The 27855-nt window shown below is 34.0% G+C and overlaps 1 protein-coding gene across 1 annotated transcript; it reads right to left on the bottom strand.

Moving 5' to 3' along the window:
• Positions 1–291: 291 nt before the first annotated feature.
• On the bottom strand, positions 292–792 carry LOC145296315 (uncharacterized). The gene has a single exon (XM_080142516.1). The coding sequence runs from the start codon at positions 790–792 to the stop codon at positions 292–294; it is 501 nt and encodes a 166-aa protein (XP_079998642.1).
• Positions 793–27855: the final 27063 nt, after the last annotated feature.

The following is a 27855-nucleotide window of genomic DNA, read 5'->3' as shown; positions in this document are numbered from 1 at the left end:
GCTTGGTTAGATGTTTTATGAGCGTTGAATAAACCTGCGAATTGAGCTTTGTCTCTTCTCAAGACGAAAAGGGATGCTGCTAAGTCAGTAGAAGTCGGTGATGCGTCTGTAATTATTTGTAGTTGATCTTCTCTTCTAGGTAAGGTCAGCATTTTTGCTTGCTTAAGATGTTCTTTTACTTTGAAAAATGCCTCCTCCAGGTCTGACATCCATTGGATTCTGTCATTTGATGAACCTGTTGCGCAGACTTTATCCAGAGGTGCTAAAAAACCCAAGTGCTTAGGTATGACTTTACTCAGGAACTTGTAGGATCCTATGAATGATCTCATGTTTTTGATGGTCACAGATAGCCAAACTATTCAGACGATGGCTTGTAGCTTTGAGCGTTCCCCTGGTCCATTGCCAACCTAGGATTTCTGTTGATGCCGGAAAGCAAATTGTTTTTGATGGGGACAATCTTAAATTATTCTCATGTAGTGTTAGTAACACTTCTTCCCATACACTGTTAAGCTCCATGGGTGTATTGGCGCCGACATATAGGTCATCAGCCAATTTTACCACTAGTCCTTTAATCATCAAGTCGCTGAATACTTTGGACATTAATTGTTCTAAAGCAGATTCGGAGCCTGGGAGACCCATTACCGCTCTTGTATAGACATATACTCCACGGAATGGTGTGCAAATACCTACATATTTCATTGATGATTTGGCCAAGGGTATCTGAAAAGATGCTTGTTTCAAATCACATTTGATGATGCATTTGAACTGAGTGATATCATCAACTTTAGGCATGAGAGCAGGTTGCGGTTTGATATATTAGCCCAATTCGGTAAATGCAGTAACTAGTCGATGGCCTCCTGAAGATTTCGCAACGAGTAATGAAGGACTTGCATATTCTGCGGTAATGTTTATGTCTTCTGGTCGCACGAAGATACCTTTCTCATATAGTTCAGCAATTTTCGTCTGGAGGAGTTCTAGGTTCGCTCGGTTATACATAAGGATGCGCCCCTTTCTTTGTGGTGGTTATGATGTATTCATAATAATTTTATGTTGAAATTTACCAGATTTTCCGTTGTAGCATCCTAGTGATGGTGAAAACACTTGGCTATACTTTTTATTTGTCTCGTGGAATGTGGACTTTTCATCTTGATTGAGGATGTTTGAGGGGTCCACAGAAATTTCTGCTGATCTGTCCGATTGCTCAGAGGCCAGAATCAGTGGAGGTGGCTTTGACGTATCACGTGTGAGAGGCATCTGAATAGCATAGCGTATCTGGCATATTTGTCCATACCGCTTGATAAGTAGAGGTGTGGTTAAATTGTTTGTGAGGTTATTTTGTCGTATTCTGGTTTGGTTATTTTACATTGGATCCAGTCATTATGGTTATCAGTGTTTCTGGGCTCCACCGAAATTGTTTCACTTTGGTATTCTGATGGTATTGTTAAAGCTATATCAGAGCCAGGTAATAAGCAGGTTTGACGTGGGACGCGTAATATGGTTGCTGCTCTAACATTAGCGCATCTTTTTATACTTATGCATTTGAAATTGCAGCAATCTCCAAGGTATACACAATTTGTGTTTGCACGAAGATAAATATCATTTCTGTTCATAAATGGCATACCGCCCAAAATTGCACAATTTAAATCTTTTACCACAAGCCCATCGAAACGAAAGGAATGTGTTTGTTTTGTGATTGGACATTTTCTGGAAACATTAAAGTGAACCTCACCTGTTATTTCCATAGGGGAGACACCATCTGCCATGTTGGCTTTGTGGGTGGTAGGTAAGATATTCAGTTTGAGACGTCTTGCTTCAGTCTTTCTAATTAGGTTACTTTCTGCACCGGTGTCTAGTGTAACGTCCGCATCTTTTTGTTTACTTCTACCTCCATACACGGTGATGATATGATGTCTACTCTGTTGATTTTGGGACTCTCGGGTCTTTTGATTTGAATTATCCTATGATCAGAACTATAACAATCTAAGTCTTCGTCATCTTCCTCAGTTTCTGATAGGATTTCGATATCTCCAATTTTAGATCGAAGGAATTTTCTGTCTGAGGTTGGCATAAAAGGGCAGTTTTGGAAATAGTGGGTTTCTGCTCCTGGTCTATTGGCAGCATCGCAGAGGCAACATTTAGGCCTGTTTCCCAGGCGATTTGAGATATGATAGATTAATTGTTTACACCACGCTTCGGGCGAACCTCTCGATTCTTGTTCAGTGAGGATTCCCTGTTTAGTACTAAAGGCAGACATGTTTGGTTAAATAGATTAATTGTTTTTGGAGGAAAAACTTATAGGATATATTTGTTTTCACTTACTGCGTGGTGCCTCATAAGTAAGTATTTTTTGACTTCAATAAAGGTCTATTTGGCCCGGTTCAGATTCTGTAGCAGCACGTTGATTTCAATAATAGATTAAAACAAACTAATGTGTGTCACATAGATACGAGAATACACATAAATATACTAATATAAAATTATGTCATGCGATTGTTGTGTCCCTGTATCGCAGTAAAACGACTTCAGAAAACTGGTTATATTGTCACTTTCAAAGGGAACTGTTGGTTTAAACCTGCATACAGCTTCTTACTTCTAAATTAGCAAGAAAAGGAACAAATGATTCTTTTTTAAGTAGAATAAAAGTACATTTACATGTTATTCTGGGAATATTGATGGCTATAATTCGAATATTTTATATCGTTTGTTCCTTCGTTACGACAATCCACCACGTTCACTTTGTTTTCTGATTTGAATATAATGTTTGTTTGCAACTTACTGCGTGGATCTCGCAAGCAAGTGATTTTTTTACTGCGTGCTTTGCATAAGTGAATAATATATTTAGTACCTTTTTCCTTCTTGGAAGTGCGTATAATGTTTTTAACTTCTCACGTTTATTTCTGGTTTAAGCCGTCTCCACTCGTAGTTAGAAACAACTTGTAGGAGTACGATGTTAATTTATTACTTTTTTTTTTCTTATCAGTTATTTTTTGAAAATCGTTTCTTCTTGTCGTTTTTGTAGCGACTCGAAATCTTAAATTACGATGTGGTATTTGTCGTAATTCTTTCAGGGTACAAGTTCCACTTTCCGACATGCAATATAACGCGATCTGTAATCCTCGTACTTTTAACTTAAAACTTTTACGTATCTTTAGTCAATGAGTACGACTGTTTTCGTTTGTAGAATGTATTATCGTCGAAGGCTGAATTCCTTTGAATGTTTGTCGCTTTCACCACGAGTGTGTCTTTAAGATGCCTTTTCTGGGAAAAGCAAATGACAACAATAATCCACGTGAGAAAACGATCCTGTCAGAGACAAAGCGCCGAATAGTTAGCAGACTTGAATAAAACACTGCTCGTAGGTAGTATTGACGGCAATGCAATGTAGTTCGTATGTAACTGGAGAGCATCTCAACAGGATACATATTCCTACGCCGAATGGTCACTAAGCAGTGACGTGACACAACGCCACCCCAAAGGATGACGTTTCATCTTCCGCCGCACCAGGGGACATGCTACATAGATACCATGTACGAATCAAGGGTATCGAAGCTTACCCACTGCCCAAAACCAAAAGGTAACTTGAGGGCAGTATGAAAAAGGGGACATCGTTTGGGTTAAAAATCCACGTGGCAGGTGCATAACGAAATATAACACTGGTCGGGTTACTGAAATGATCAGCCTGCAGGCTGTGAAAGATGATGGGGTGTCTAGGCACGTTAAAGAGCTTCGAGTAGTAACTCGGACGCACTTGTCAAGTGACGAAAGTGATTCTGAAGACAGTGTGCGGCTAATCTATTTTAATTCATAACCGCTTGAGAATGATTCTGATACTAGCAATCTCCCAACTGAGGAGGTGTCTACTGAAAGACAACCCACAGAAGAGCGTACGCACGAAAGTCAGGGCACATTATTCCTCTTCGAAGAAATACCCGACAAAGACAGATACTACCTACATGACCTGTTTATGATCATGAGATCGGGTGGGGTGGGGGGGGAGAAACCGTAACTTACCTGAATAGCGCGAGTTACATGTTTTTTCTCTAAGAAAATAAAAGTTAAAATGCCGACGTCGAATTTATATGTATGACGGTCATGCACATTTACGCGTGAGATATGCAAATTAGAGGCGAGGGAGTTTTTTGAATGGGTATAAAAGAGGAAGAGAAGGGATCCACCGGCGAGTGGGAAGACAGTGTGTTGGGAGAATTCGTGTCGAAACAAAACTATTGAAACTAAATCAGAAAAAACAGAACAACAAACTTGACTCGGTTCAAATACTGTAGACACTTTTTAGTCAAATATGGGCAGTCTCTGACCTAATGCAGACCTCCACATCGGTTACAATTTTTTTTTTTGAAAAATGCTTTTTTAGATCAGTGGGGGTCTGCGTAATAATTTATCTTATCTTGTTTTGTGTTATTTATTACGTGCTTTTCAGGTTGTTTAGCTACTTTTATATGCGAGATACTAGTTTCGATATCTTTAGAATCTTTTGAAAAAATGATTTCTATCTTTTAACAATCTTCTATTAACATTTTACAGTTAAACTTTGTTTATTTTCTTATTTTCTTAGAGCAAACCTTCGGATTTCTGCATCTCTACACGCTGTAAACCAATGTTCAAACACTAAACATTTAAAATTGTCCGCACTAAGATTTGATTATTTAAATTCCTCACAGTGTTTATTGACCACAGCCGCACAAGTTGCTAAATTATCTACATTGTTTTTAACCAGGTTTAAGCATTTCCATCTTTTATGAAATAGAGAGATTTCGGGCTGAAAAATTCTGTAACGAGTTTCACCACATCGGCGAAAGACAGCTCAGAAGTTTTACGTGGCAAAATAAAATCCACAAATTTATTATGTTGAGCAATCTCCAATTTGCGTAATAGAAAACGAACATTTCATAATCGGATTAATGCTGGCAGTCTATACTAAAAAGTATTCGTACCTTCTATATTATGCCGCAAACGACGTATCTTCTTCCAGTACATAGCATAAATTGCCAATTGCATTCCATCTTGAATTTTGTGAAAATGTATTATTATTATTATTATTATTATTATTATTATTATTATTATTATTATTATTATTATCTGCGTACACATTATTTTTATGACATTTTTAAAACTCCCCCATACGAATTTGTCCTTCTTCAGTACGCTGTTGACAATCGAATAATTGTTCTTCTGTGCATAGCTTTCGTTCCAGTAGTTGTTTTTCATTTCACTTTTGTTGCTGTTGAATCTGTAGTTTTACCAATTGTGTCATGGTTGCCTAGAGTTCATCCATTTTTGTATAATTAGTAAAAATAAAAAAAAAACAGATTAAAGAAGCAACCGTGCTCGATTTGACACAGCTTTAACTGCTTAGAACAACTGAAGGGAGAAGTAAACAATAATTAGTTTCCCACTCTAAAAAAGAGACGGGAGCAACAGCAATCGTATGGGGATCGTATCAGCCTCTAAAATTCATCCCCATATGATTGCTGTTGCTTCCGTCTCTTTTTTAGATTTTATCATTAAGGAAAACAAATTACTAAAAAAAAAATAAATCCCTCGATTCCAATTTTGATGAGTGAGGGCGAAACATGTCAATTGACTTGTTTGGATTTTTTCCCTCTATTTCCCTACTTTTATTTTTTAGTCGCTATCCATTTTCCTTTTGTCCTCGGTCTTTTTTTAATATAAAATGAATTCGAAGGAATACGTCTTCCCTTCATGATTGCCTTAAAGCAATTGTACATAGTTATACATACATACATACATACATACATACATACATACATACATATATGTATATATGTATATATATTGATGTTAACATAGCGGTTCTCCTGAGATCACCAAAGTTAAGCAACGTTGAGCCTGGCTAGTACCAGATGCGTGATCATTTGGAATTCTAGGCGCTGTATGTGCTCTTCATTTATCTGAGCATTGCTTTCAGTCGTTCTGAAGTTCCACTTGCCACTAGTATTTAACAATGCCGACTCAGGAGAGATGTAGTTGAAGATTGCGCAACTCTTACCACAATAAATCCCACGCGCAGGCACCATTAAAGTGGGTATCCGTCATCTGTCCAGACTGAAGGAAGCTGCTATATATTACTGTATGTGTCTACTTACACATACTCTTGCCTAGGCATTATTGACTTCTTTTCCACGTACTTTTAATACGATGAATCAAACCTTCCCCTCATCTCCGCTTTTTAAAATTTTATTTTGACGTTGTTGCCTACATGCGTGATTTGTTTTATGCGTATGTTTATGTGTTTGTACATGTGAGTACATGTTTACTTGCATTCCTTATTCCTTTTAGCGTTTGACACTTAACTTACTGTTTTGTTTATTGTATAGCGTCTTGCATTATTCTCTTTCTTGCTGTCTATATTTAATCTTACTTGTCTGTTCTTCTCTATCCCTTATTCCACACTTTCTTTCTTAATTCTTTTATTTTTTACTTACGTATTTATTTATTTATTAGATTTTTGTTAACTTGTTATCATTGCATCCATTTGTAATCATATCTTGGAGGATGTTTTTCTGTTCATTTCTCTACCCGTTGTTGGATATATTTTTTTAATATAAAATCCATTTTCCAATTGATTGTTAGTTTGAATATAATTTTAAACAATCCAGTTATTTGTTTTTTGAGGAATACCAATGGGAATTTTGTTGGAGTTATATTTTGTCTACTGTAGCTGATATTTTCAGCTTGACGCTGTTTTTCTTCGGAGAGGTATCATCTTTTATGCTTCAATCATCTCAGCATACATATATGCCATGGAAACAAAGCTATTTTACCAACACTTGGAATTATTTTATGGATTTTCCTACCTGGGAATTTTAACTGGATTTCATTACACGTAGACAGTTACCATTTTTTTTCTCCAGAATATCAATTTAAAGAATTTACTGTGGACCCTTTTATAAAGTTTGGGCTTGTTCATTTTCTTTTTATAAAATTTTTCATTACTTTTTATTACGCGTATAAATTTTCCTTTTAAATGCATCCTCGTATATTTTATATGCTCTTTCCTATACCCCCATTCCTTGTAGTGTTTTATTTTATCTTCTTTCTTTTTTGTATTTTTCTTACTATTTCTTATTTACATACTTCTTTTTATTTTTTTTGTTTTTTAATCCTCTTTTTTACTTCCTTCTTTATAGATATACTTAATTTTTATATTTTCACATTTTTAACATTTCTTAGTATATACATTCTTTATTTCTAACCTAAATGTTTTTAAGCCAGCTTTAATTTATATTTTATATTTCATATAATGCTAGCCGTTCTCCTCTTCTGATGAGAAGCATTTACCTTCGAAATGCCATGGCATACAGAGGTTTTCTCTCCATTTTTACATATTCCGTCCTTATTGATCTGATGATATAATAAACTTATTGATCTCTCCTCCCATTAGTTTTGATGTAACTTTTATTCTCCATCGTTTTTTTTTAAATAATTAATTGCTCCTCTTAATCGTGTAGAGTTTTTTCTATGTTGATAGGTACACGATTGAACACGACGGAGTTATTCATTTTTCTGATCTTTCTGAAAATCTTTTCCATTTGCCGAGCGTCTTTTTAATTTCGGCAGGCATATATATAAAATGGCGCCCAAAAGCTGTTGTTCGGCCATATTTTTTCTCAATCGCTTTCTATTGGTGTATCCTTTTGGGCGCCATTCTATACATTATACCTTCCGAAATTAAAAAGACCGCTCGGCAAATGGAAAAGATTTCCAGAAAGCTCGGAAAAAGGAATAACTCTGTTGTGTTCAATCAGACGTGTCTAAATAATGATTTGCTGCCAATATATGTATAATTCACATACAAGAAACATTGTAAAAATATTTCTTATTTAATAAAAACGTAAAAATTAGTACTTGTCTCCCTTGAATATAACCGAGCTTTAATTATTCATTATTATAAACATGCTTTTATTTCTAAAAGCCACACAGTGAATATTCCCCACAGTAGTTTATGATAATATGCACTGTGTTATGGAATTAATTTTATTAATTAATAATAATTTTGTCGAGGTATTTGACACTAAATTTATTCTTGTGATTTTTGTTGTTTGCTCATACATGCTATTTATATGGAACATTATTTGAAAAGAAAAAAGATTTCAATCGTAAAACTACATATATGTATATAATAAGTATTTAATTCAATCTTACGCACATGTCTATTTTTGGTCATCAGAAAAAGGGAGGGATTGGACCTAATAATTCACTTTCGTTCGTTCGTTCGCACTTTTCTAAATAACCACACCTTGGATGTTTTTGAAATTTTGTCAAAACATTAGTCATGATGAAAGTAATTTTTTTTTCCAGAATGGATTTTACGGGATAACCTTGGTTGCCCCTACCTATAGGGGGAATTATAACGGTAAAATTGCCTGCAAATCGTTCATCCGTTCATTTGTTCGCACTTTTCTTAATAACCACGCCTTGGATCTTTTTGAAATTTTGCACAAACATTAGTCATGGCGAAAGTTTTTTTTTCATTCGTGAAGTTGGACCCAGCATGCCTGGCTTGTTTATATATTAAGTTGTGTGGGTTCATATTTCATTTGGACAAGTTAGTTAAGGTCTAATAAAGTAAATCTGACACTGAAATCCTTAACTATTGCCATCACTTGAAGAAACGTCGCCGACAATATTCATCTAAACCGATTGATAAAATACTAGCAAAGCGCCCGGCGTTGCCTGCTCGAAAAATACGCTTCAATCTGATATTTTAATTTATGCAGATTTCGTATTTATTAATATAGAACGAATTCTCTATTGATTATTATATTGTACTCAATATATACTAGTGATTTCAAAATTAAAAAAAAAAAAGAATATGACTTGAGTGCCATCAGCTAGAATCGAAACTATAACAGCCGTAGTCGTTATCGGCTGAGATATCGTCAGACGGATAAGAAACAGTTAAAAATGAACCGACAAAAGCACTAAGCCGACTTACGCATACCAAGTTCAAAGTCTTTTCAATGTTTAACCTTTAGCAGTTATTTTTACCGGCTAAAACCAATAAAAAGTCGGTCCACAAAAATGCAAGCATTTAGCCCGCCTGACTTGTGTTTCGGAGGAGACGTACTTTGCAAAAATGGGAACAGACAGACATAGTGAGTTTTATAAATTAGATTTAAATATATAGGAAGGCCATTGTTTAAAAATCATTGCTTACATAGTAATTCAAATTTAAACTTTTTCAAAGACGAGACAAGTATAAGATTTTTTTCATAAAACCATCTGAAGACATGCCAAGTATTAACACCATCATGGCACGAAAGAGAGAGAGAGAGAGAGAGAGAGAGAGAGAGAGAGAGAGAGAGAGAGAGAGAGAGAGAACAAAAACAAACAAACAAAAAATAAAAATAAAAAACAATAACACACACACACACACACACACACACACACACTTCCTAAAGAAGAATCTCTTACGATTTGAACTCGGAAGAATGTAATTTTAATGAAAAATTATTTTTAAAAATCGTGCATTTGTCTCGTCTTAAAAAAACTCTAAATTTGAATTAGATTTAGTTGAAATAGTCTATTATTATAGTTATGAAAATGTTATGGTTTGATCTTTATCTTCCTTATTTCGGAAATAGATGGAATCTTCCAAACATTATGCATGGAGTTACTACTAAGTGTGATGGCAGTCATTGGTGCCAGTTATAGCCACAGTATCGAACGCAGACTTTCTCTAACATACTTCTGTAAGTAAGCATGTTTGTGAATATGCATCCGTGTTATCTAAACTATTATCAGCCGTTCAAGGTCACAAGAGAAAGGAACCCAGAAAAGTATTCTATTAAAATAATAAGAAAAAAATAATTCTCTAAGCATTTCTTTTGTTCGGAGGAACACAATCGACATTTTTCTGCATAAAAAACCCCAGAAATTATTGCAGATTATTTACATAATACGTGATTAAAAAAATTGGAATATTTTTACAAATGGATTTCCTTAAATAGCTGTAGGAGTTTTAAATATTTTGCATCGATCTTCACTATATAGCATGCTAACACTTACTATATGATTCCGAAAGCGAGTTACAAAAGCGACGGAAAGACATATATATAAATAGCCATCCACATACAGTACGGTTTCGCAGCTCATCCGTGCGGCAAGGCAGGCAACTACATCAAGCCAGGATTGAAACCCGATCGTTTGTACGACAGCCAAGGCTCCTAACCACTACGCTATTGGCGGTTGCTACGTGAGTCATGAGTCTAACGATGTTTTGACATCGTCCGAACTACCTCTGCTCGATTTGTTTACACAAAGAGCATCGCTTATACGCTAATGGTAATTCGTGTATCACTTCTCAATATGCTCAACTCAAGATATGGAACATTATAGTCAATATATATATATATATATATATATATATATATATATATATATATATATATATATATATATATATATATATATATATATATATATATAGAGAGAGAGAGAGAGAGAGAGAGAGAGAGAGAGAGAACGAAATAGAGATAGATAGATAGATTGATAGAATAGCAATATATTCTATTTTCGTATGGTTGTGCAGAGAAACCGTGGGCGTTTTATGCACATGAGCATGTCATTTGCCTATTCGCATTTGCAGTGTGTGCAGATCGAAATGCATTCGCTGCGTTGCACATCGGACGGAGGATTTCTTTGTGTCGATGTGATTGATATGCAAATAGAAGCATTTGTTACGGAGCTCAAATCCGAAAATAAATCTTTATTAATGGTTTTTGGTTCTCAAAAGATTTAATCTTAACTGTGATAGCGGTGGTGATGGTAATGAGAGGCGGAGGCGGTAAACGTGCAAACTAGCAAAAAAGTCGAAATATAAAATTGAGTCATACATGATGTTTAACAAGAAATATACAATCACTGAGTGATATGAAACGAGCAAGCAAAAAATTACAAAAGAGACGAAGCAAGTGATTCATTTTTAAATTACTAAAATACGAACATAGTTAAACATAATCTATCTTAATAAAATTACTAGAATTCAAATTGAATACACACACATGTATATATATTCAATAAACTTATTAATTATCAATACTTATCAATACAATTATCAATACTTATCAATATGTTTTGATACAAAACCTATCTAAGAATACTGCCGGGAACATAAAGTAACTTTCTGCGAAATTTTATAAAAATCGGCCCAATATATAATATAATAATAAATAAACCCAATATATAATAATATATAATATAATAATAATATAATTAATAAGGTTTAACATTAACAAAAACCAACTATGAATTGTCCAAGTGACATATGGCTGAGTGGTCCTAAACGTTGTATCAAAGTTTACAGTTACCCAAAGGTGCTGAGTGTAATCCTGAACGAACGCAGTGAAAAAGTAACATTCAAAACAGAGAATCAGCAACTATGTCCCAAAGCCTAGCTGGAGTCCGAACACGGTGCTCCCGTAATAATAATAAAGGGTTGGGTTCGAGACTCCTAACAAACGGTTCTCCAGTTCGATACAAAACACCTGACGAAGGCCGGAGGGCAAAACGACCGAAACGTTGTGACAATAACAACCAAGATGAGGAAGTCAGTCCGACAATCTCAATCAATCAATATATATATATATATATATATATATATATATATATATATATATATATATATATATATATATTCAAGAATAATTTAGAGACAATTTCCGTTTACAGATTCTATAATACTATGAAGCAGCTTGTCTTGCCTTGGCAGAATTCAAAATAGACTTTGTATCTTAGTGGGGGATGCCCTTTTCTCTTCCCTGAAACTTTTTTCCTACAGAAGACAGTTGCGAGCCTTTCTTTTTTTTATCGTTATTTCCATAGAAAGTGCTCGTCTGAGCGTCAATCTCTGCCTCCTCGCCAATCTTTCACGAAAAACACCCGTCTAGCAGAAACCACTGTCAATAATTTTCCCCATTCTTTATCTGTGCCTAAATCAAAACGTAGACTCAATGAACTAAACTCTTTTCTTAGAACTGCACGCCTGCGGAACTCTCTTCCATTTGCCTGCTTCCCAGCTAACTACAACTTGGTTGTCTTCAAGTCCAACATAAACAAATTCTTGATGAACCGTTTCTTTAAGTAATCCAATTTACCAAATTTCTATTACTAACGATTACTACAATATTATCCCATTGATTACTGTACACTCTATAACCCTTATCCTCGAGCGGCCTTCAAGCCTTGATAAATGGTGACTTCTATGTAAAAAGTTTTTAATCCATATAAATGTTAGTTTCAATATTTATAAGAATCCGAATCAGATGAAATATATTCGAGATAAAGCAATACTATAAATAAAAAATTTAATTAAATTCTGTAAAATAAAAATTCACAACAAATTTATTATTCAAGAAGGAATACAAGTTTTTAAAGTTTTTCCTTATTTCATGGAGTTTTAATAAATAGCTCATATCATCAGAGGAAATGTAGGTAGCAAAATGATATTTGTAGGTAGTCCATAAATTTGTCTGCTTAGCACATAAACTGAAAACTAATGTTTGCATGAAAATTTAAACGAGACCAAGATTATAAATGATATTCCAAGATAAAGTCAGGCTCAATGAAAAAAAGTAGAAACACGGTAGTATCATCCCGGGCCATGAAAAATCCAACGCAAATATATTTTTTAATGTTCATATATATATATATATATATATATATATATATATATATATATATATATATATATGTGATATAGTCCAAAATAATATGTGATAGGTTAAAATCCACTGCAAAAGGTAGCATACTAAACAACTTGCTGTAACAAAAATTAAATAAATATTTACTGAAAATTAATCATGATATTAATATAAATTAATATATTAAACATATTATAATAAAAAAATAAAATATTGGCCAACTACGATAGAAAAAATAACTCGTAAAATCCTATCGAAGATTAAATTATAAATTTGCAACTGTTCCTTTTTCGATGACTATAGATCTGTCTCTGATGAATTGTTTGGTGAACTTTACTATTCAATGAAACACGTGTACAATGTACTACATAACCATATGAATAAAATGACATGAATCTCGTTTTAGAATGACATAACAATATAATGAAATGTCTTATTAGTTACTAACATAATAAATTACTTTATGATGCTTCAAAATTTAAAAGGAATTTGAAATCATTTAAACTGTCATATGAAAAAAAATGAAACTGGCTTTAAAATTCTTATCAAATCATCATATACTAGTTCTATAAGAATTTGATTCAATTAATGTTACGGTGATCAATCTTATTCCCGACAACAAAGAGAGTTGCGATGACAAATTTAAAAACAAGCTATGACAGCCGATTACTGCTGTAACTCTTTAAATACATTGTTAATTACGTTCCTGTTATCTTATTTTCATTTCGGCCATTTAAGGGTTTCACAATTAAAAATTTAATGACCAAATAATGCCGTGGTAATTAAATTGAAAATTTTAAATCCTTAAAAAAAAATTGTCAAAAATTTATAATGTTTCTGAATTTTGTTTAGATGAGGATTAATAATTTGTTTTATTTGGATTATTAAGACTACTGTTCTCATCTTGAGTGTTATTTTCACAACGATTTTACCGATGTAACATCTGACCTTCTTCAGGTGTATCTTGTCAAACTCGAGAATCTTTCGGATGAATTCGGGAACTACGAATTCTTCGTTTTTATGTAATATAAAAAAAACAATAGATGGCAGATCCAAATTAAGCCTATTGAAGTTGGTTGTAGAGATTTTACAGCGCAATCATTGTGCATAGCATTGGCAAAATATGTGCCAGCTACATTCAAATAGATTTGACTAAAAAATCAGTCTTGGAAATTTATATGGCCATAACGTTTGGCACTGGAATATAAATATTTTCTCTGTAGCTTAGAAAAAAATGTTCAAAGTTATCTATTTCTGATTTACTAATTAAAAAAATTCTCGAGAAAAATTGCCATTTTGTGTTCGAACGATTTGGATTTTAAAACTAATCTTGGGGAATGTGTTCATATCCTACTCACGAACTAGAAAACCTCTTCAATTCTATTTCCCGACGTTAGAGAATTTTATTCAACAGATTTCGTACATGTTGTGCATTAAAATTCCAGTATGATTTTAAACAACCCGCTGTTACTGTTGTTATGAACAAAATTAACGAAAATTCAATATCTCTAGTTGTATTAATGGTTAAGTTTTATCCGAAATAAGTCCAAATTCTCATTGCCACTGTTCAACATAAGTTCCGGTTATATTGTATTCGAATAAGTACCAGTTCTCGTCACCAGTGTTGTACACTGAAGACAACACAGTGGCATATTTTCAAGAATGTGTATTTATAGAAGTACAAAATAGTATGTTACAAAAAGAGTGTCCCGATAATGTTCCATAGCATAGTATAGAAGAGTTCACATGGCCACCACATAGGGTACATCAACATCACACAATATAAGAAACAAGAAGAGAAGTAATGATTTGGTTAAGAGCTTTCAAATAATTATTAGGAGTTTTAAATATCAAACACAGTTTTTCTTATTGCATCACCCAATGACCAAATAGATATCAAACAGTAAATTGTTATTTTTTCCAGGTATTTTTCTCTTTGGTATAAAGACCGCGGTGTATAAAATTTGAAGAATGCAGAAATAATGGTATCAGAGTGAACTTGCAAGAGAGATTCATACGTTCATCTGATGAAATATTAAACAGATTGTTATCTCTAAGATTGGGATGCGATTAGGAACCGTAGACCATTGTTTTACAAATTTTCTATGAATATGCAAGTTTTCTAAAAGACAAAATAAAATAAATATTTTCCGTCAGTTGTTGATTAAAACAAATTTGAAGATTTAAATTAATGTACTGGGTAACCTTCCCCGCCAAATGCAATCGTTAATAAAATTCAAAATCTTGCCTGCAACCTATACTCTAATATTATCTACTAGAAACAAACTTCAATCTATGCATACAATTTCCATTAAATTTCAGTCATCAATTTCAATCAGGTTTTGTTTTATAACCATCCATATGTGAACTTATACGCTGCAAGCACTTGTGAATATGACTTACAAGATTGAAAATTTCTCTGTCTGACTATATCGTTCATTTAACTCCTTTTTATGTTGCGGCAAAGAAAGAGATATCGAACTACTTAAAAAAAACGAACAAAAAAAACAAAAAAACAAGCTGATATATTGATAGCAAACAAGAAACGGTTTTTCGTTATAGCGACTATCTCATTCAATCTTTTTTTTTTGTTTGGTTGCGACCAAAGAAAGGATATTTATAGGATTTCTTTCAATGACTGAATTGAGAACAGTGTATTAAACGTGCACTAAATTATCTCCCTTTTATATTTTCTCTTGAGAGAGACTTGAAGTTATATTTATCGTAGATAATTACGTAGTCTTTCGGCGAAAGCACTAGAGTTCTTTTTGTAATTATTTCTGATAGATAATTATGTGGCTATTCTGCAGAAGGATTACACTACTTCGAGTACTTATTTTTGGCATAATTGATACTTCTAGTCAAGAGATTTATTTCGACGTTGTGATTAGGCAATTATTTTCCCTACTTTTTTATTTTCCCGGGAGGGCTTTTTCCTGTTCTCCTTTAAGAACAAGAGCAGATATTTCCTAACAAATTGTTAAAAAGCGATCTCCCGTGATGTTTAAAAAAGGATCGTCGTAATCCCTAAGCCTTCCCCTTTTCCTTTATGCCATTAGGTTACATTTTTTCATATTTTGCGATTTGCCTATGCAATTCTCTACCTGTATAAGAGCTGAGTATGCCCTAGAATAGAGAACTGTTTCCACATCTGAGCGGGGGCTGCTTGAAGCACCTTATCCAGCCTTGGCAGAGTTCAAAATAGATTTAGTAACCCAGTAAGAGGTGCCTTTTTCTCTTCCCTGCAGCTTCTTTCCCATTGAATATACGTCGCAAGCCTGTCTGTTTTTTATTACATAGGCGTCACCACTTATCAAGGCCGAAAGGCCACTCAAGGATAAGGGTTAAAGAGTGTAGAGTAGTCAAAAGGACAATATAGTAATCGATAGTAATGGAAGTTCGGTAAATTTGTTAACTTAAGTGGAACGGCTCATCAGAAACTTGTTCACGTTAGACTTGAAGACAACCATATTGTAGTCAGCTAGAAAGCAGGAAAACGGAAGACAATTCCACAGGCGTGTAGTTCTAAGAAAGAAGTTTTGATCATGGCATCTACGTTTAGGTTTAGGCACAGATAAAGAGTGGGGGGAATTGCTGATAGTGTTTTCAGCTTTTCTGTTCTATCGTTATTTTCATAGCAAGTGCTCGCCTGCGCTTGAATCTATGCCCCCCCTTGACAAACTTTCACGAAAAATACTCGTTTAGCTGAAACACTTTACATAATGTCCGCACTTTTTTTTGTGCTTAAAGTTAAATGTGGCTTCCATGAACAAAGTTTCTTTCTTAGAACTGCACGCATGTGGAACTCTATTCCGTTTGCCTGCTTCCCAGCTGATTACAATATGGTCGTCTTCAAGTCCAACGTAAACAAGTTCTTGATGAGTTGTCCTCTTAAGTAATCCAATTTACCAAATTTCCACTACTAACGATTACGACGATATTGTCCCATTGACTATTGTACACTCATTAACCATTATCCTTGAGTATCCCCGAGCCTTGATAAGAGATGACTCCTTTGTTAAAAAGTTTTATTTTAATTGAATTTAATTTAATGGTACATTTGTTTTTATTTAATTTTGTGATGGTCATTTGTTGCGTATTACTTTTCATGCCATATGTCCTTGCTTTTAAATATATGTTATCGTAACAATGTGTTTAATCCAATAAAATCTGACCCTTTTGATGTAAATCATATTATAAAAACTAGAAAGCCTAATAGCGATGTGTTTTTGCTTTTCCCCCAAATAAATTATTTATTTATCTTAAAAAAAAGCTTTCGATTAAAGAAAAAGTTTTATCAGGTTTTGATATTTGTTTTTGTAAAGCATCAGATTTTTAAAAAAATCCCTCGTGTAGGTGTCAGTCACGGTTAGTTAAAACAAAAAAAAAAAAAACACGTCGTTATTTGGCTTTTTAATTTCTGTAATATGATTCAAATATGAAACGATGTTTCCAAGGTGTCAATATTTGTCCTATTAACTTTTAAAAAATTAATTTTGACCCTTTTATACACGTAACGCCCACGACACATTCCTTTATGTCTTAGGTGTTACACTTATATTCCAATCTCTGCCTCCACTATTGTATAAAAAGAAATTTGTGTGTGTGTGTGTGTTCGTTTTGTATAAACTCTGCAACAGCTGGACCGATTTTTATGAAATTTCACCCGAATACAATTTATGTATTTGGCAGTGTTCTTAGATAGGCGTTGTATCTCGGAAAGTATTTACTAAGTATCGATATCCAATGAAAGAAGGGACAAGCGATTTTGACCAAACTTATACAGCCTAACATTACAAATGCATTTGAATAGTTTTATTGCCACACAAGCAGAGCGTCCCGACATAGAAATCAACAGTAGATTCTTTGATATGACAGGAGGCCTTCGAAATGAATGTTTCTGTTTAGAGCACAACTGAGCCATGATATTTGACTCTTTCATTTTAAACTTTAATTCAAGCTGTTGTATCTATATATTAATAATTCTCTCTCCTCTGATCTTGAGCATGTAGTACAATGGGGAAAGGAGTGGCTGGTTACTTTTAATGCATCTAAAACCAAGCTTCTCTCTTTACATCATCAACATTTTAATCCACATTTGTCATCAATTGAAATGAATGGCTCTCGTCTTCAGGAGGCCTCAAGTTTTGACAAGCTTCTGGGCTTGACCATTACTCCTGATCTTAAATAGAACACGTATATCAAATCTGTTGCCAAGGCCGCTGGAAAAATGGTGGGATCTTTCTATCGATCCAGTAGATATCTCACTGCTGATGCTATTCTCTATCTATATAAGAGCCAGGTACGTCCAAGGATGGAATACTGTTGCCACATCTGGGCAGGAGCTGCTAGAAAGGACTTGTCCTGCCTTGATAGAGTTCAAAATAGACTTCGTAGCCTCGTAGGAGATGTCCTTTTCTCCTCCTTACAACCTCTATCTCACAGAAGAGATGTTGCGAGTTTGTCTCTGATGTATCGTTATTTTCATGGAAAGTGTTCAACTGAGCTTCAATCTATGGTCCCCCCTCGCCAAACTTTCACAAGAAACACTCGTCTAGCTGTAAACACTATCAATAATTTCCCCCACTCTTTATCTGTGCCTAAACCTAAACATAGATTCCATGAACAAAGCTTCTTTCTTAGAACTGCACGCCTGTGGAATTGTCTTCCGTTTTCCTGCTTTCCGGCTGACTACAATATGGTTGTGTTCAAGTCTAAGGTAAATAAGTTCTTGATGAGCCGTTCCATATAAGTTATTAAATTTACCAAATTTTCATTACTAATGATTACTATATTGACCAACTTCTACTGTACACTCTTTAACCCTTATCCTTGAGTGGCCTCTGGGCCTTGATAATGTGGTGATGCCTTTGTAAAAAAAAAAAAAAAAAAAAAGATAGTGTGTGTGTGTTACTTATTTTGTGCGTCAAGCTTACATTCGAGTGACCGTCGTTTAATTGCTATGAATTCTTGCTAAAATTATTTATTACAACAGTAATAAATAATTTTAGCAAGAATTCTTCATAAGTTTTGGTTTCGGTTTCGATCATAGCTTATGGGACTTAAGTCATCTATTTTTTTTTTATCAATAATTTTACCAAGAATTCTTCATAAGTTTTGTTTTTGGTTTCAGTTATAGCTGATGGAATTCCAGTAATCTATTTTTTTCTTTTATAAATAATTTTACCAAGAGTTTTTCATAAGTTTTAGTTTCGGTTTCGATTCAAGCTGATGCACCCAAGTCATATGGATATATTTTTTACTCTTGAAATGGCAACTTTATAATATGTACACGAAATCTGCAAGAATTAAAATATTATATTTAAGCGTACCTTACGACCGAGCTACACCGGGCGTCCCTACTAGCTTAGATAATTACTTTTGCAACGTCGGATCTCCTTGCTAGTAACTATTAAGACACACTTGAATCCCCTAATAAAATCCAAGACACATGAACTTTAATAAACATCTTATCATTTTTATGAATTTTTTAGATGAATATTGATATTTTTTATTTGGATTATTCGAACTACTGTTCTAACCTAGAGTGGTGTTCACACAACGTTTCGGCCAATATAACCTCCCATTTTCTTCAGGTGTATCTTGTCGAATTCAGGAATTTTTTCTGTCAAACTCCGGAATCTACAAAGACCTGTGACGTAAAAGATAATGTACTAGGTAATATTCAGTTATAATTGACACTCTTCTGTAAGTTGAAGGTTTAGTCCTCGGTGTGGGCGATAGTAAGAATATAATTACGAATTACCTGGTAATGGTTGACGGAACGAAAACATGCTACCCTCGTGGATTAAATAACGGTTTTTATTCAAAATTCTGTGCAGATTTCCGAATTTGATAGATTTAACAATACCCATGAAAAAGGTCGGAGGTTACATCGATGGAAACATGCGAACAACACTCAATATGAAAACAATAGCCCAAATAACTTTTAATCTTAACATTTAAATTGTATTTTGTATTTGGAAACAAGACGAGAAAAAACCTACAAAGCCCAGTTCAATCACAATAATATTCGTAAATATTTCAATTTGATGCTATATTTTATGATCTTATATCCTTTATTGACTGTTTAATAACGAAAATACATTATATAATATTGCAATATTTTACTGCTAGATTGATTCAACGAGTAATAAATTGATTTCTTAGCGAAAAAATCTAAAAGTCAACAAACGAAATAATCTATTTGAAATTCAAAATCTTAATTTATGATATCATAAATATAAACCTCTGTATTCTTTTTTTTACATAGGAATCACCACGTATCAAGGTCCTGAAGCCACTCGAGGATAAGGCCTATTGCGTGTACAATAATCAATGGGATAATATTGTAGGAATCGTTAGTAACGGAGATTTGATAAATTGGATTACTTAAGGGGCGGTTTATCAGGAATTTGTTTATGTTGGACTTGAAGACAACCAAGTTGTAGTTAGTTGGGAAGCAGGCAAATGGAAGAGTGTTCCACAGGCGTGCAGTGCTGAGAAAGAAGCTTTGTTCATAGAATCTACGTTTTGATTTAGGCACAGATAAAGAGTGGGGAAAATTATTGACAGTGGTTTCAACTAGACGGGTGTCTTTCGTGAAAGATTGGCGAGGGGGCAGAGATTGAAGCTCAGACGAGCACTTGCCATGGAAATAACGATAAAACAAAGACAGACTCACAACGTCTCTTCTATGGGGGAAAGGTTGCAGGGAAAAGAAAAGAGCATCCCCCACTAAGCTATGGGAGTCTATTTTGTACTCTGTCGAGGTAGGATAGGCTGTTTTTAGTAGCTCCTGCCCAAATGTGGCAGCAGTAATCCATCCTTGGACGTTCTTGGGTTTTATAGAGATAGAGAATTGCATCAGTAGTGATATATCTTCTGGAGCGGTAGAAGGATCCTACCATTTTCCCAGCGGCCCGGGCAACAGATTTGATGTACGTGTTTCATTTCAGATCAGGAGTAAAGCTCAATCCCAGAAGCTTGTCAAAACATGGAGCTTCCCCAAGACGAGAGCCATCGATTTCAATTGATGCCAGATGAGGATCAAAGCGTTGATGATGTAAAGATAAAAGCTTGGTTTTAGATGTATTAAAAATAACCAGCCACGTCTTCCCCATTGTCCCACGCGCTCAAGATCAGAGGAGAGAGAATCAGATAGAACTTTGTCATTTACGGCCTTTGATATGTTGCTATGGATGGTAGTGTCGTCTGCATTTTGTTTGGTAAAATAGTGGCACAATCCATATATTGGTTTGATGATAAAAATTGCAACTTTGAACATGAGCAATATCGAAATATCGTCCAAGTCTTGAAATTAAAATCTGTTAAAGAGAAGATTAGTGATGGCCGTTAGTAATCCTTTAGTAATGCGTTAAAATAAGCGAGCTCTCGCCAAGTGCGTTGGTGCCAATGCAAATGAACCAGCTATACTTGAAGTGAGGTGTCATCGGGTTTCCATCGTTTAAAAGTTTTGCTCGCTTGCGTGAGCGAGCTGGCGACCGTTTTTAGAATGATAACTTTTCTTTCACCTTGAGAAAATTTCTGCTTTTCAGCTGCTAGCAAATGTAACGTGCGTATGTCTAACGTATCATACCGACCACTGCAGGAAATCAGGTTGCAGCGTTTGAATGATAAAATAGAATAAGAAAATAATTATATCTTTTTCTGATACATCGATGTTTTATTCAGTGCTTGTTCAATCAATTTTTTTCCCATTTGCAGACACATTATTCTTTATCTCTGGAACCCAGACAATAGTTGCTCTTAAAAAGCAGAGAAGTGATGCCAAGAAAAACAAACCCTAACATTTTCGACTAGCGGCGCCAATATCACAGTTTTAGGGATCTGAACTTTAGAACGTGGGCGCATATCTATTGACGGAATAACTGGTCAGAATGAATAGGTTATCAAGGTACTCATTACGGCAAGATGGTATTACAATCGCACCTTAAGAGACAGCATCTATCTTGGCTATCGTCCACGAAACACTTATTCGTAAAATATATAGCGACGACCCAAAATATCTCTATACAGCATCAACAATAGAAAAAATAAAAGAATTAATTCCGACGAACCAAGCAAGCAAAACAAGCAAAAAAAAAACAAAAAAAAAAAACGAATAAACAAACAAACAAACAAACAAGCAAACAAACAAACAAACAAACAAAAAACAACAAAACAACAACAACAAAAAGCAAACAGTTTTAGGTAAATTATTATTTTCTTCTTATTCTCTTCATTATTGTCGCAATTTGTTGGGTTATATAATTAAAAATATTGTTAAATAAACTGTTTAAATGCTCTGCTAACTTTAAATATGATAAAAAATTGGAAAACAGTTCGATTTAAGACTATGCTTAATAGCTCAAAAACACATTTTTAGTTGATGAATCTAACTAATGGTTTTCCGATTAGTTTGAATATCTTATTATAAATTTTCCTAATGTCTGTGTGTGTGTGTGACGTGGTTTATCTCAGCCTACAGGCAATCCACCCAGACAAGTAAGGTACCGAAATGAAGCTTATGACCCAGCGGATGTTTTAGTGATATTTATATCCATGTTTGGTGTATGGAAATGCAAAAAAAAAAAAAAATAACGATTTACTAAACAACATTTTATTTACTGGATATTTTTCCGGTACAAGGACCAAAGTTTGTCCAGCTGGGCAAACTTGGGTTCTTGTACCGGAAAAATATCCCGATAACTACTTGATTGTCACCAGCAAAAAGTTCTTTTACTACTTATTAGCAGAGTATTTATAGACAAGAGAATTTGATAGTTAGATATTTTTTCACATTACATTTAAATCTCTGCATGTTTGAACGACCGAGGAAGCAGAGAAGGAAATTCCAAAGACACGCTGTCTGAGTTAAGTTCAATCTAAGAAAAGCAATAAAGTTTAGTTTTCACTTGTAAAATTTATTTCCATCTTTTACAAGCGTATTAAGTAAACAAATAAAAATAATATATTTCGACGGATTTTTATAAGAGATTAAAATATATTTTAAGTACAGTTTTATTCGAAACAATGTATTTATAGCTAATGTAACAGTGTTTTTGTCTTATTACGACTTATTCACCGAGGGTCAATGAAAATAGAAACTTGAAGTAAAATTATCTGACATGATTAAATTATTAAAGTAAATAAATAAAAGTTTATTGAACGAAATATTGTAATAATTATTAAAATACTGTACAACAGCAACTACTAATACTATAACCACCACCACCACCACCACCACCACCACCACCACCACCACCAACAACAACAACTACTACTACTACTACTACTACTACTAATGCAACCAGATCAGGCAGTCTGAAGATATTGGCTTCCTGACCTAATATTCACCAAACATTTATGCAATTGTTTTTCCTTTGTCTTTGCAATACTCAACCATGTTGTGCAAATCCAAAGTAAAAATCGACAATTTTATTCTATAAAACAACCAAGCCAAAAACCATTAATAAATATTTGTAAAATTAAAGAATTGGAAGCAACAAATCTTTTCCCCCAAAATTACTGGATTTGGCATTATATAACCAATAAAGGCTTAATATTGTCTAAAACAAAACAACAAATATTAGGTTAGGTCAGGAAGCCAATATCTTCAGACTGCCTGATCTGGTTGCATTAGTAGTAGTAGTAATTGTTGTTGTTGTTGTTGTTGGTGGTGGTGGTGGTTATAGTATTAGTAGTTGCTGTTGTACAGTATTTTAATAATTATTACAATATTTCGTTCAATAAACTTTTATTTATTTACTTTAATAATTTAATCATGTCAGATAATTTTACTTCAAGTTTCTATTTTCATTGACCCTCGGTGAATAAGTCGTAATAAGACAAAAAAACAAAAACAAAAAAAAAACACTGTTACATTAGCTATAACTAAATTCCCGATTCCATACTAAATTCCTGATTCCGATACAACTCCAGATTCTGATTCCGATTCTTTATAAATCTTTAAATATTTAACTATAAAGCTGTTATTTTTTCCCGATTACCATAAAAAGCACATGTTAAATGGGCATATATTTTATCAAATATAAAAACACACTTCTGGAGGGGAAATTTATAAATTTTAGCTTTACTGGTTGCTTAAAATCAATATCATTTTATTATTACTACCAGCAGTGGAAGATTTTGTTTAAAAAAATCAAATAAAAAAAATAATTCAAAGAATCGTTTTTGGTATCGGAAAACAAGCACAAATTAATCTGATTTCGATACCCTAAAAAGTCACTATCTTTCCAATTCCCGATTCCGATTAATCGTCCCAACACTACTAAATTTTAGATATTATTCATCTGGGATAACGCTAACTAATAAAATGCGAACTTTGTGAATATTTGTTTTATCATTTTTCATTTTTAGCCGGACATAAAAACATACAAACATAAACACAAACACACAGACAAGTGTCCTTCATATTATAAATTTTTTAAAAATCTTTTTCAGCAACACATTTTCATCGAACAGTAAATTTCATAAAAAGCTGTTTTTTTTTTCTAAAATGTTTTTTTTTTTTTTTTTTTTTTTTAATTTTTTGATTTTGTCCAATTTATCTGATTTCCCGTGTTTTACCCAGAGCAAAATTCTCACTTAATGGCGCTAAGTGACTTTTCTATTTTATTTTCAGAAATAGTGTTGTACACATTTTAACACGAGTGTATTTATTTATTGAACTCTTGACTCCACATTCAAAGACGTTTCTCAAAATATATTTTCTCGAAAGAAAACAACAATACTTTATAGTTGGTAAAAACAAATGAACCGATTGATTTTATCAATCATTTCTCATATTATGGATTTTTTATCTTTTAAGATGAAAAGCATTTTAACACCAACTTTTTCAAAATCAAACTTTATATTCATGACAAATAAGAAGACAAATAACTTACCGAGTCGATAATTTAAAGGAGTAGAAATCTGACTTTAGCGTGAATATTGGCAGCCTCCTAACTCTCGCTACCATTATTTTATCCGTTAGTCCTCACATTTCATGAGTGATGTTTCTGACAAAGAGGGAAGAATTGCTATTTTCTGGATCAGACTCAATTTAAGAGAGTAGAAAGTTGACCTTGGGGGTACTTTCAGCAACCCATAACTCTCGTTTCTATTGTTTTGTCCTTTAGTCCTCACATTCCACGAGTGATATTTCTGATAAAGATGGAAGAATTGCTGCTTTGTAAGTTAGAATCTCTTTATCAAACACTCATCATTGGATAGGTCTTTAACCATTAAGTAGTATCCTTAAAAAACACTAATGCAAACTTTTTAAAAACCATTTATGCAAACTGAAGTATTTTTTTTGGCAAATTGCATGGTATCGATCCTCCTTTCGGTTCCAAATTCTTCCCGTCTTTTTGGAAACGAATTTATTTATTTTATCATTATTTCATTTATTTCTGTGTTTATACAAGTTTTATATTACAGTCATTTTTTATATGTTGAATTTTGGTGGCCTTATCAAAGGTCACCATTTGTTGCAGAGACTCATAATGGTGAGCGTTCTTACAACTTCTTGAATATATAAGACGAATACGACATTGGGAAAAGGAGATGAAAAACACGCGAAGTAATTGTGTCAGTAACAAATCGTAACACTAATTATCAAGTACTTAATGGAATCTGCTCCGAAAAACTCATAGTATTGATGCCTCATCGATGTAAATACTCATAACTAACCCGACAGGCAGCAAAATCTCATATATTTACTAGAAGGGTTCCCCAGAGTCGAATAATTTCCTACTTTGAAAGCTTCTTCCATCAAACTGAAAGACTTTGGAGTTCCCTCCCTGCATCCTACCTCCATGCTCATACTAATATGCAGAAGTCTAAGTGAGCAGAAACTTAACTGTTCAACTCTCTACTTATAGTGCCTCTGTAGATACGCTCTCTAGTTTATAGTTACCCATTACGTCTTAGTGACAATTTTCCTTATTGGAGTGAATAAAAATCATCGCTGCTTGAAACACGCTATGATTGCCAGTAGGCCACGACACCATATTCTTTTCAGCTCTCTGGTGAGCTCTATGTATTAATTCATTGTTTTTTGCTGTCTCTTTCAGCTTCACTCTTGGATCTGTTGGGATTTTCTAGTCTTTTTGAATAAATGCGTTTCCGTTTGCATGTCAACATTCCAGAGAATTATATATCTTTCTTATTCCAGTACTGTCCCTTATTTTTGTCTGTACGATTTCTTTGCATAGGTTTTAATGCTAATCAGACTTAACTAAAATAAACTTGATAGTATAGAACTATGCCGTCCATCTCGACAACCTGACGCTGTTTGACAGGAGTGTTTTTTCCGGCTTCGTTTCTTCTTCTGGCCGTATCGTCTTTCAAATTGACGATTACCGCAGATGCGAGCACTGGTTTACTTTGCGTAAATCGCTAGGTAACATTTGAAAGAATGCAGTTGGATTACTAAGTTAAATAAATATTTCAAAATAAAATAAAAATTTTACAAAGAAAATACTGATAACCATGATAAATAAATTAGCAACATATTTAATATAAGGAAATGTTTTATATATTATTGTTTTAATTGGAATTCGTTATTTGAGATGAGTATTATTTATAATTTATTCATTGCGGACTATTATTCTCATCTTTTATTAGTTGTTGTTTCACGAAGTTTCGGTCAACTATTCCTCTGGCCTTCGTCAGGTGATAACCGCGACGGATAGGAACTTCGAATCTCCTAACTGCATTCTCACTGATCACTGCCATCCGTAGTTGTCGTCTCACCACGTTTTTGGCAAAGTAAACCTCTGGCCGGCTTTCGGTAGGATTGAAACCGCTATCTTCAGACAATGTCCATCTGGAACCGTAGAGATTAAACGTTTTTATCAACTGCGCCACGGTCCCCAAAGGGCGAACAAGGTTGGATTTTTTGATCTTATAAATCCACGTTTATTTGTATCTGATCTTCCATGGTCGGGTCCGTCCCGAAATGGTATATATATTATTTTAATTGGAATTAATTATTGAGATGAGTATTATTTATTTATTGCGGACTATTATTCTCATCTTTTATTAGTTGTGCTTGGTATTAATTTTAATTAGGTACATATGAATTAGTCGAGTTAAATGGTGTTCACGTCTATGTGTGAGAAGTAAACGCTTTGGCGGTAGTTCATCTTTGATTTTGAATTTCCATATTTGTGAACTGATTGTAAAAATAATCAAAAGATACAAAAAATATTTGCACTCTTTTTATTGCACTCAAAGTGTGTTTTGCCACGAAATAAATTTGATACGAAATGAAATAATTTCAAAATTAATTTAGTCGCTATTTAATTGCTTCCAATCGAGAGCACAGTTAAAGACAATCCAACTATTTTCAAAATGACAATCTTGACTGGGACAAACATTCAAATTACTTCAGTTTTAAAGGAGTTCTACTTTATTGAAGTAAGACAGGACTTATGAAATGTTGTATCATAACAGGAAGCGATAGTGCCTTGAACTACTGTTCTCATCTTGCGTGCAATTTTCCCAATGTTTCGCCTGATGTAACCTCCGACCTTCTTCAGGTGTACATTGTTGAACTAGGGAATTTGAACGGAATTTCGAACAGAAACCTTTATTTACTTCACGGGTGTAGCAAGCTCCTAATCCGCCAATCATTACTGGATAGAGGTCCTAATTAATTCGCAATTGTATTTTTCGGTCGCTCACAAGGACCTGTGGCGCAATGATTAGAGTATTTGGAAAAATCAATAATAAAAGTGATATTATCCTGAAGGTTGAAGCTTCAATCCTCAGTGTGGGCGACAAAAAAGTACAATTGCAGATTACTTATGAGGTTTATCCAGTCATGGCTGACAGAACAAGAGCATGCTACCTCGTAAAGTAAATAAAGAATTCCACTCGAAATTCTGTCCAAATTTCTGAGTCCGACAGAAACATTCCCGAGTTTGACAAGATACAGCTGAAGAAAGTCGGAGGTTACATCGACCGAAACATTGTGAAAATGACGCTCAAAATGAGAACAGTAATCCGATGTATCCAAATAATACGAATAAGTCTTTTTTGTAACGGCGAAAACTTTTTTAATGGAAACAACTATGATCGAAAACAATTCTATTTGAAGAATAGTATCAGATGAGTGATTTTTTCCCGATGAACGAAGACATCGTCTGCTAGCCATTGATTG

The sequence above is a fragment of the Euprymna scolopes genome, chromosome 16 (assembly GCF_053919585.1).
Source record: "Euprymna scolopes isolate OS-2025 chromosome 16, ASM5391958v1, whole genome shotgun sequence".
Lineage (NCBI taxonomy): Eukaryota > Metazoa > Mollusca > Cephalopoda > Sepiida > Sepiolidae > Euprymna > Euprymna scolopes.
The sequence above is the reverse complement of the archived record's forward strand: the minus strand, read 5'-3'. Positions and strand labels throughout refer to the sequence as shown.

Bases quoted from the DNA above. Each gene is read 5' to 3' on its own strand.
- LOC145296315 (XM_080142516.1), bottom strand. From the start codon at position 792: ATGCCTAAAGTTGATGATATCACTCAGTTCAAATGCATCATCAAATGT.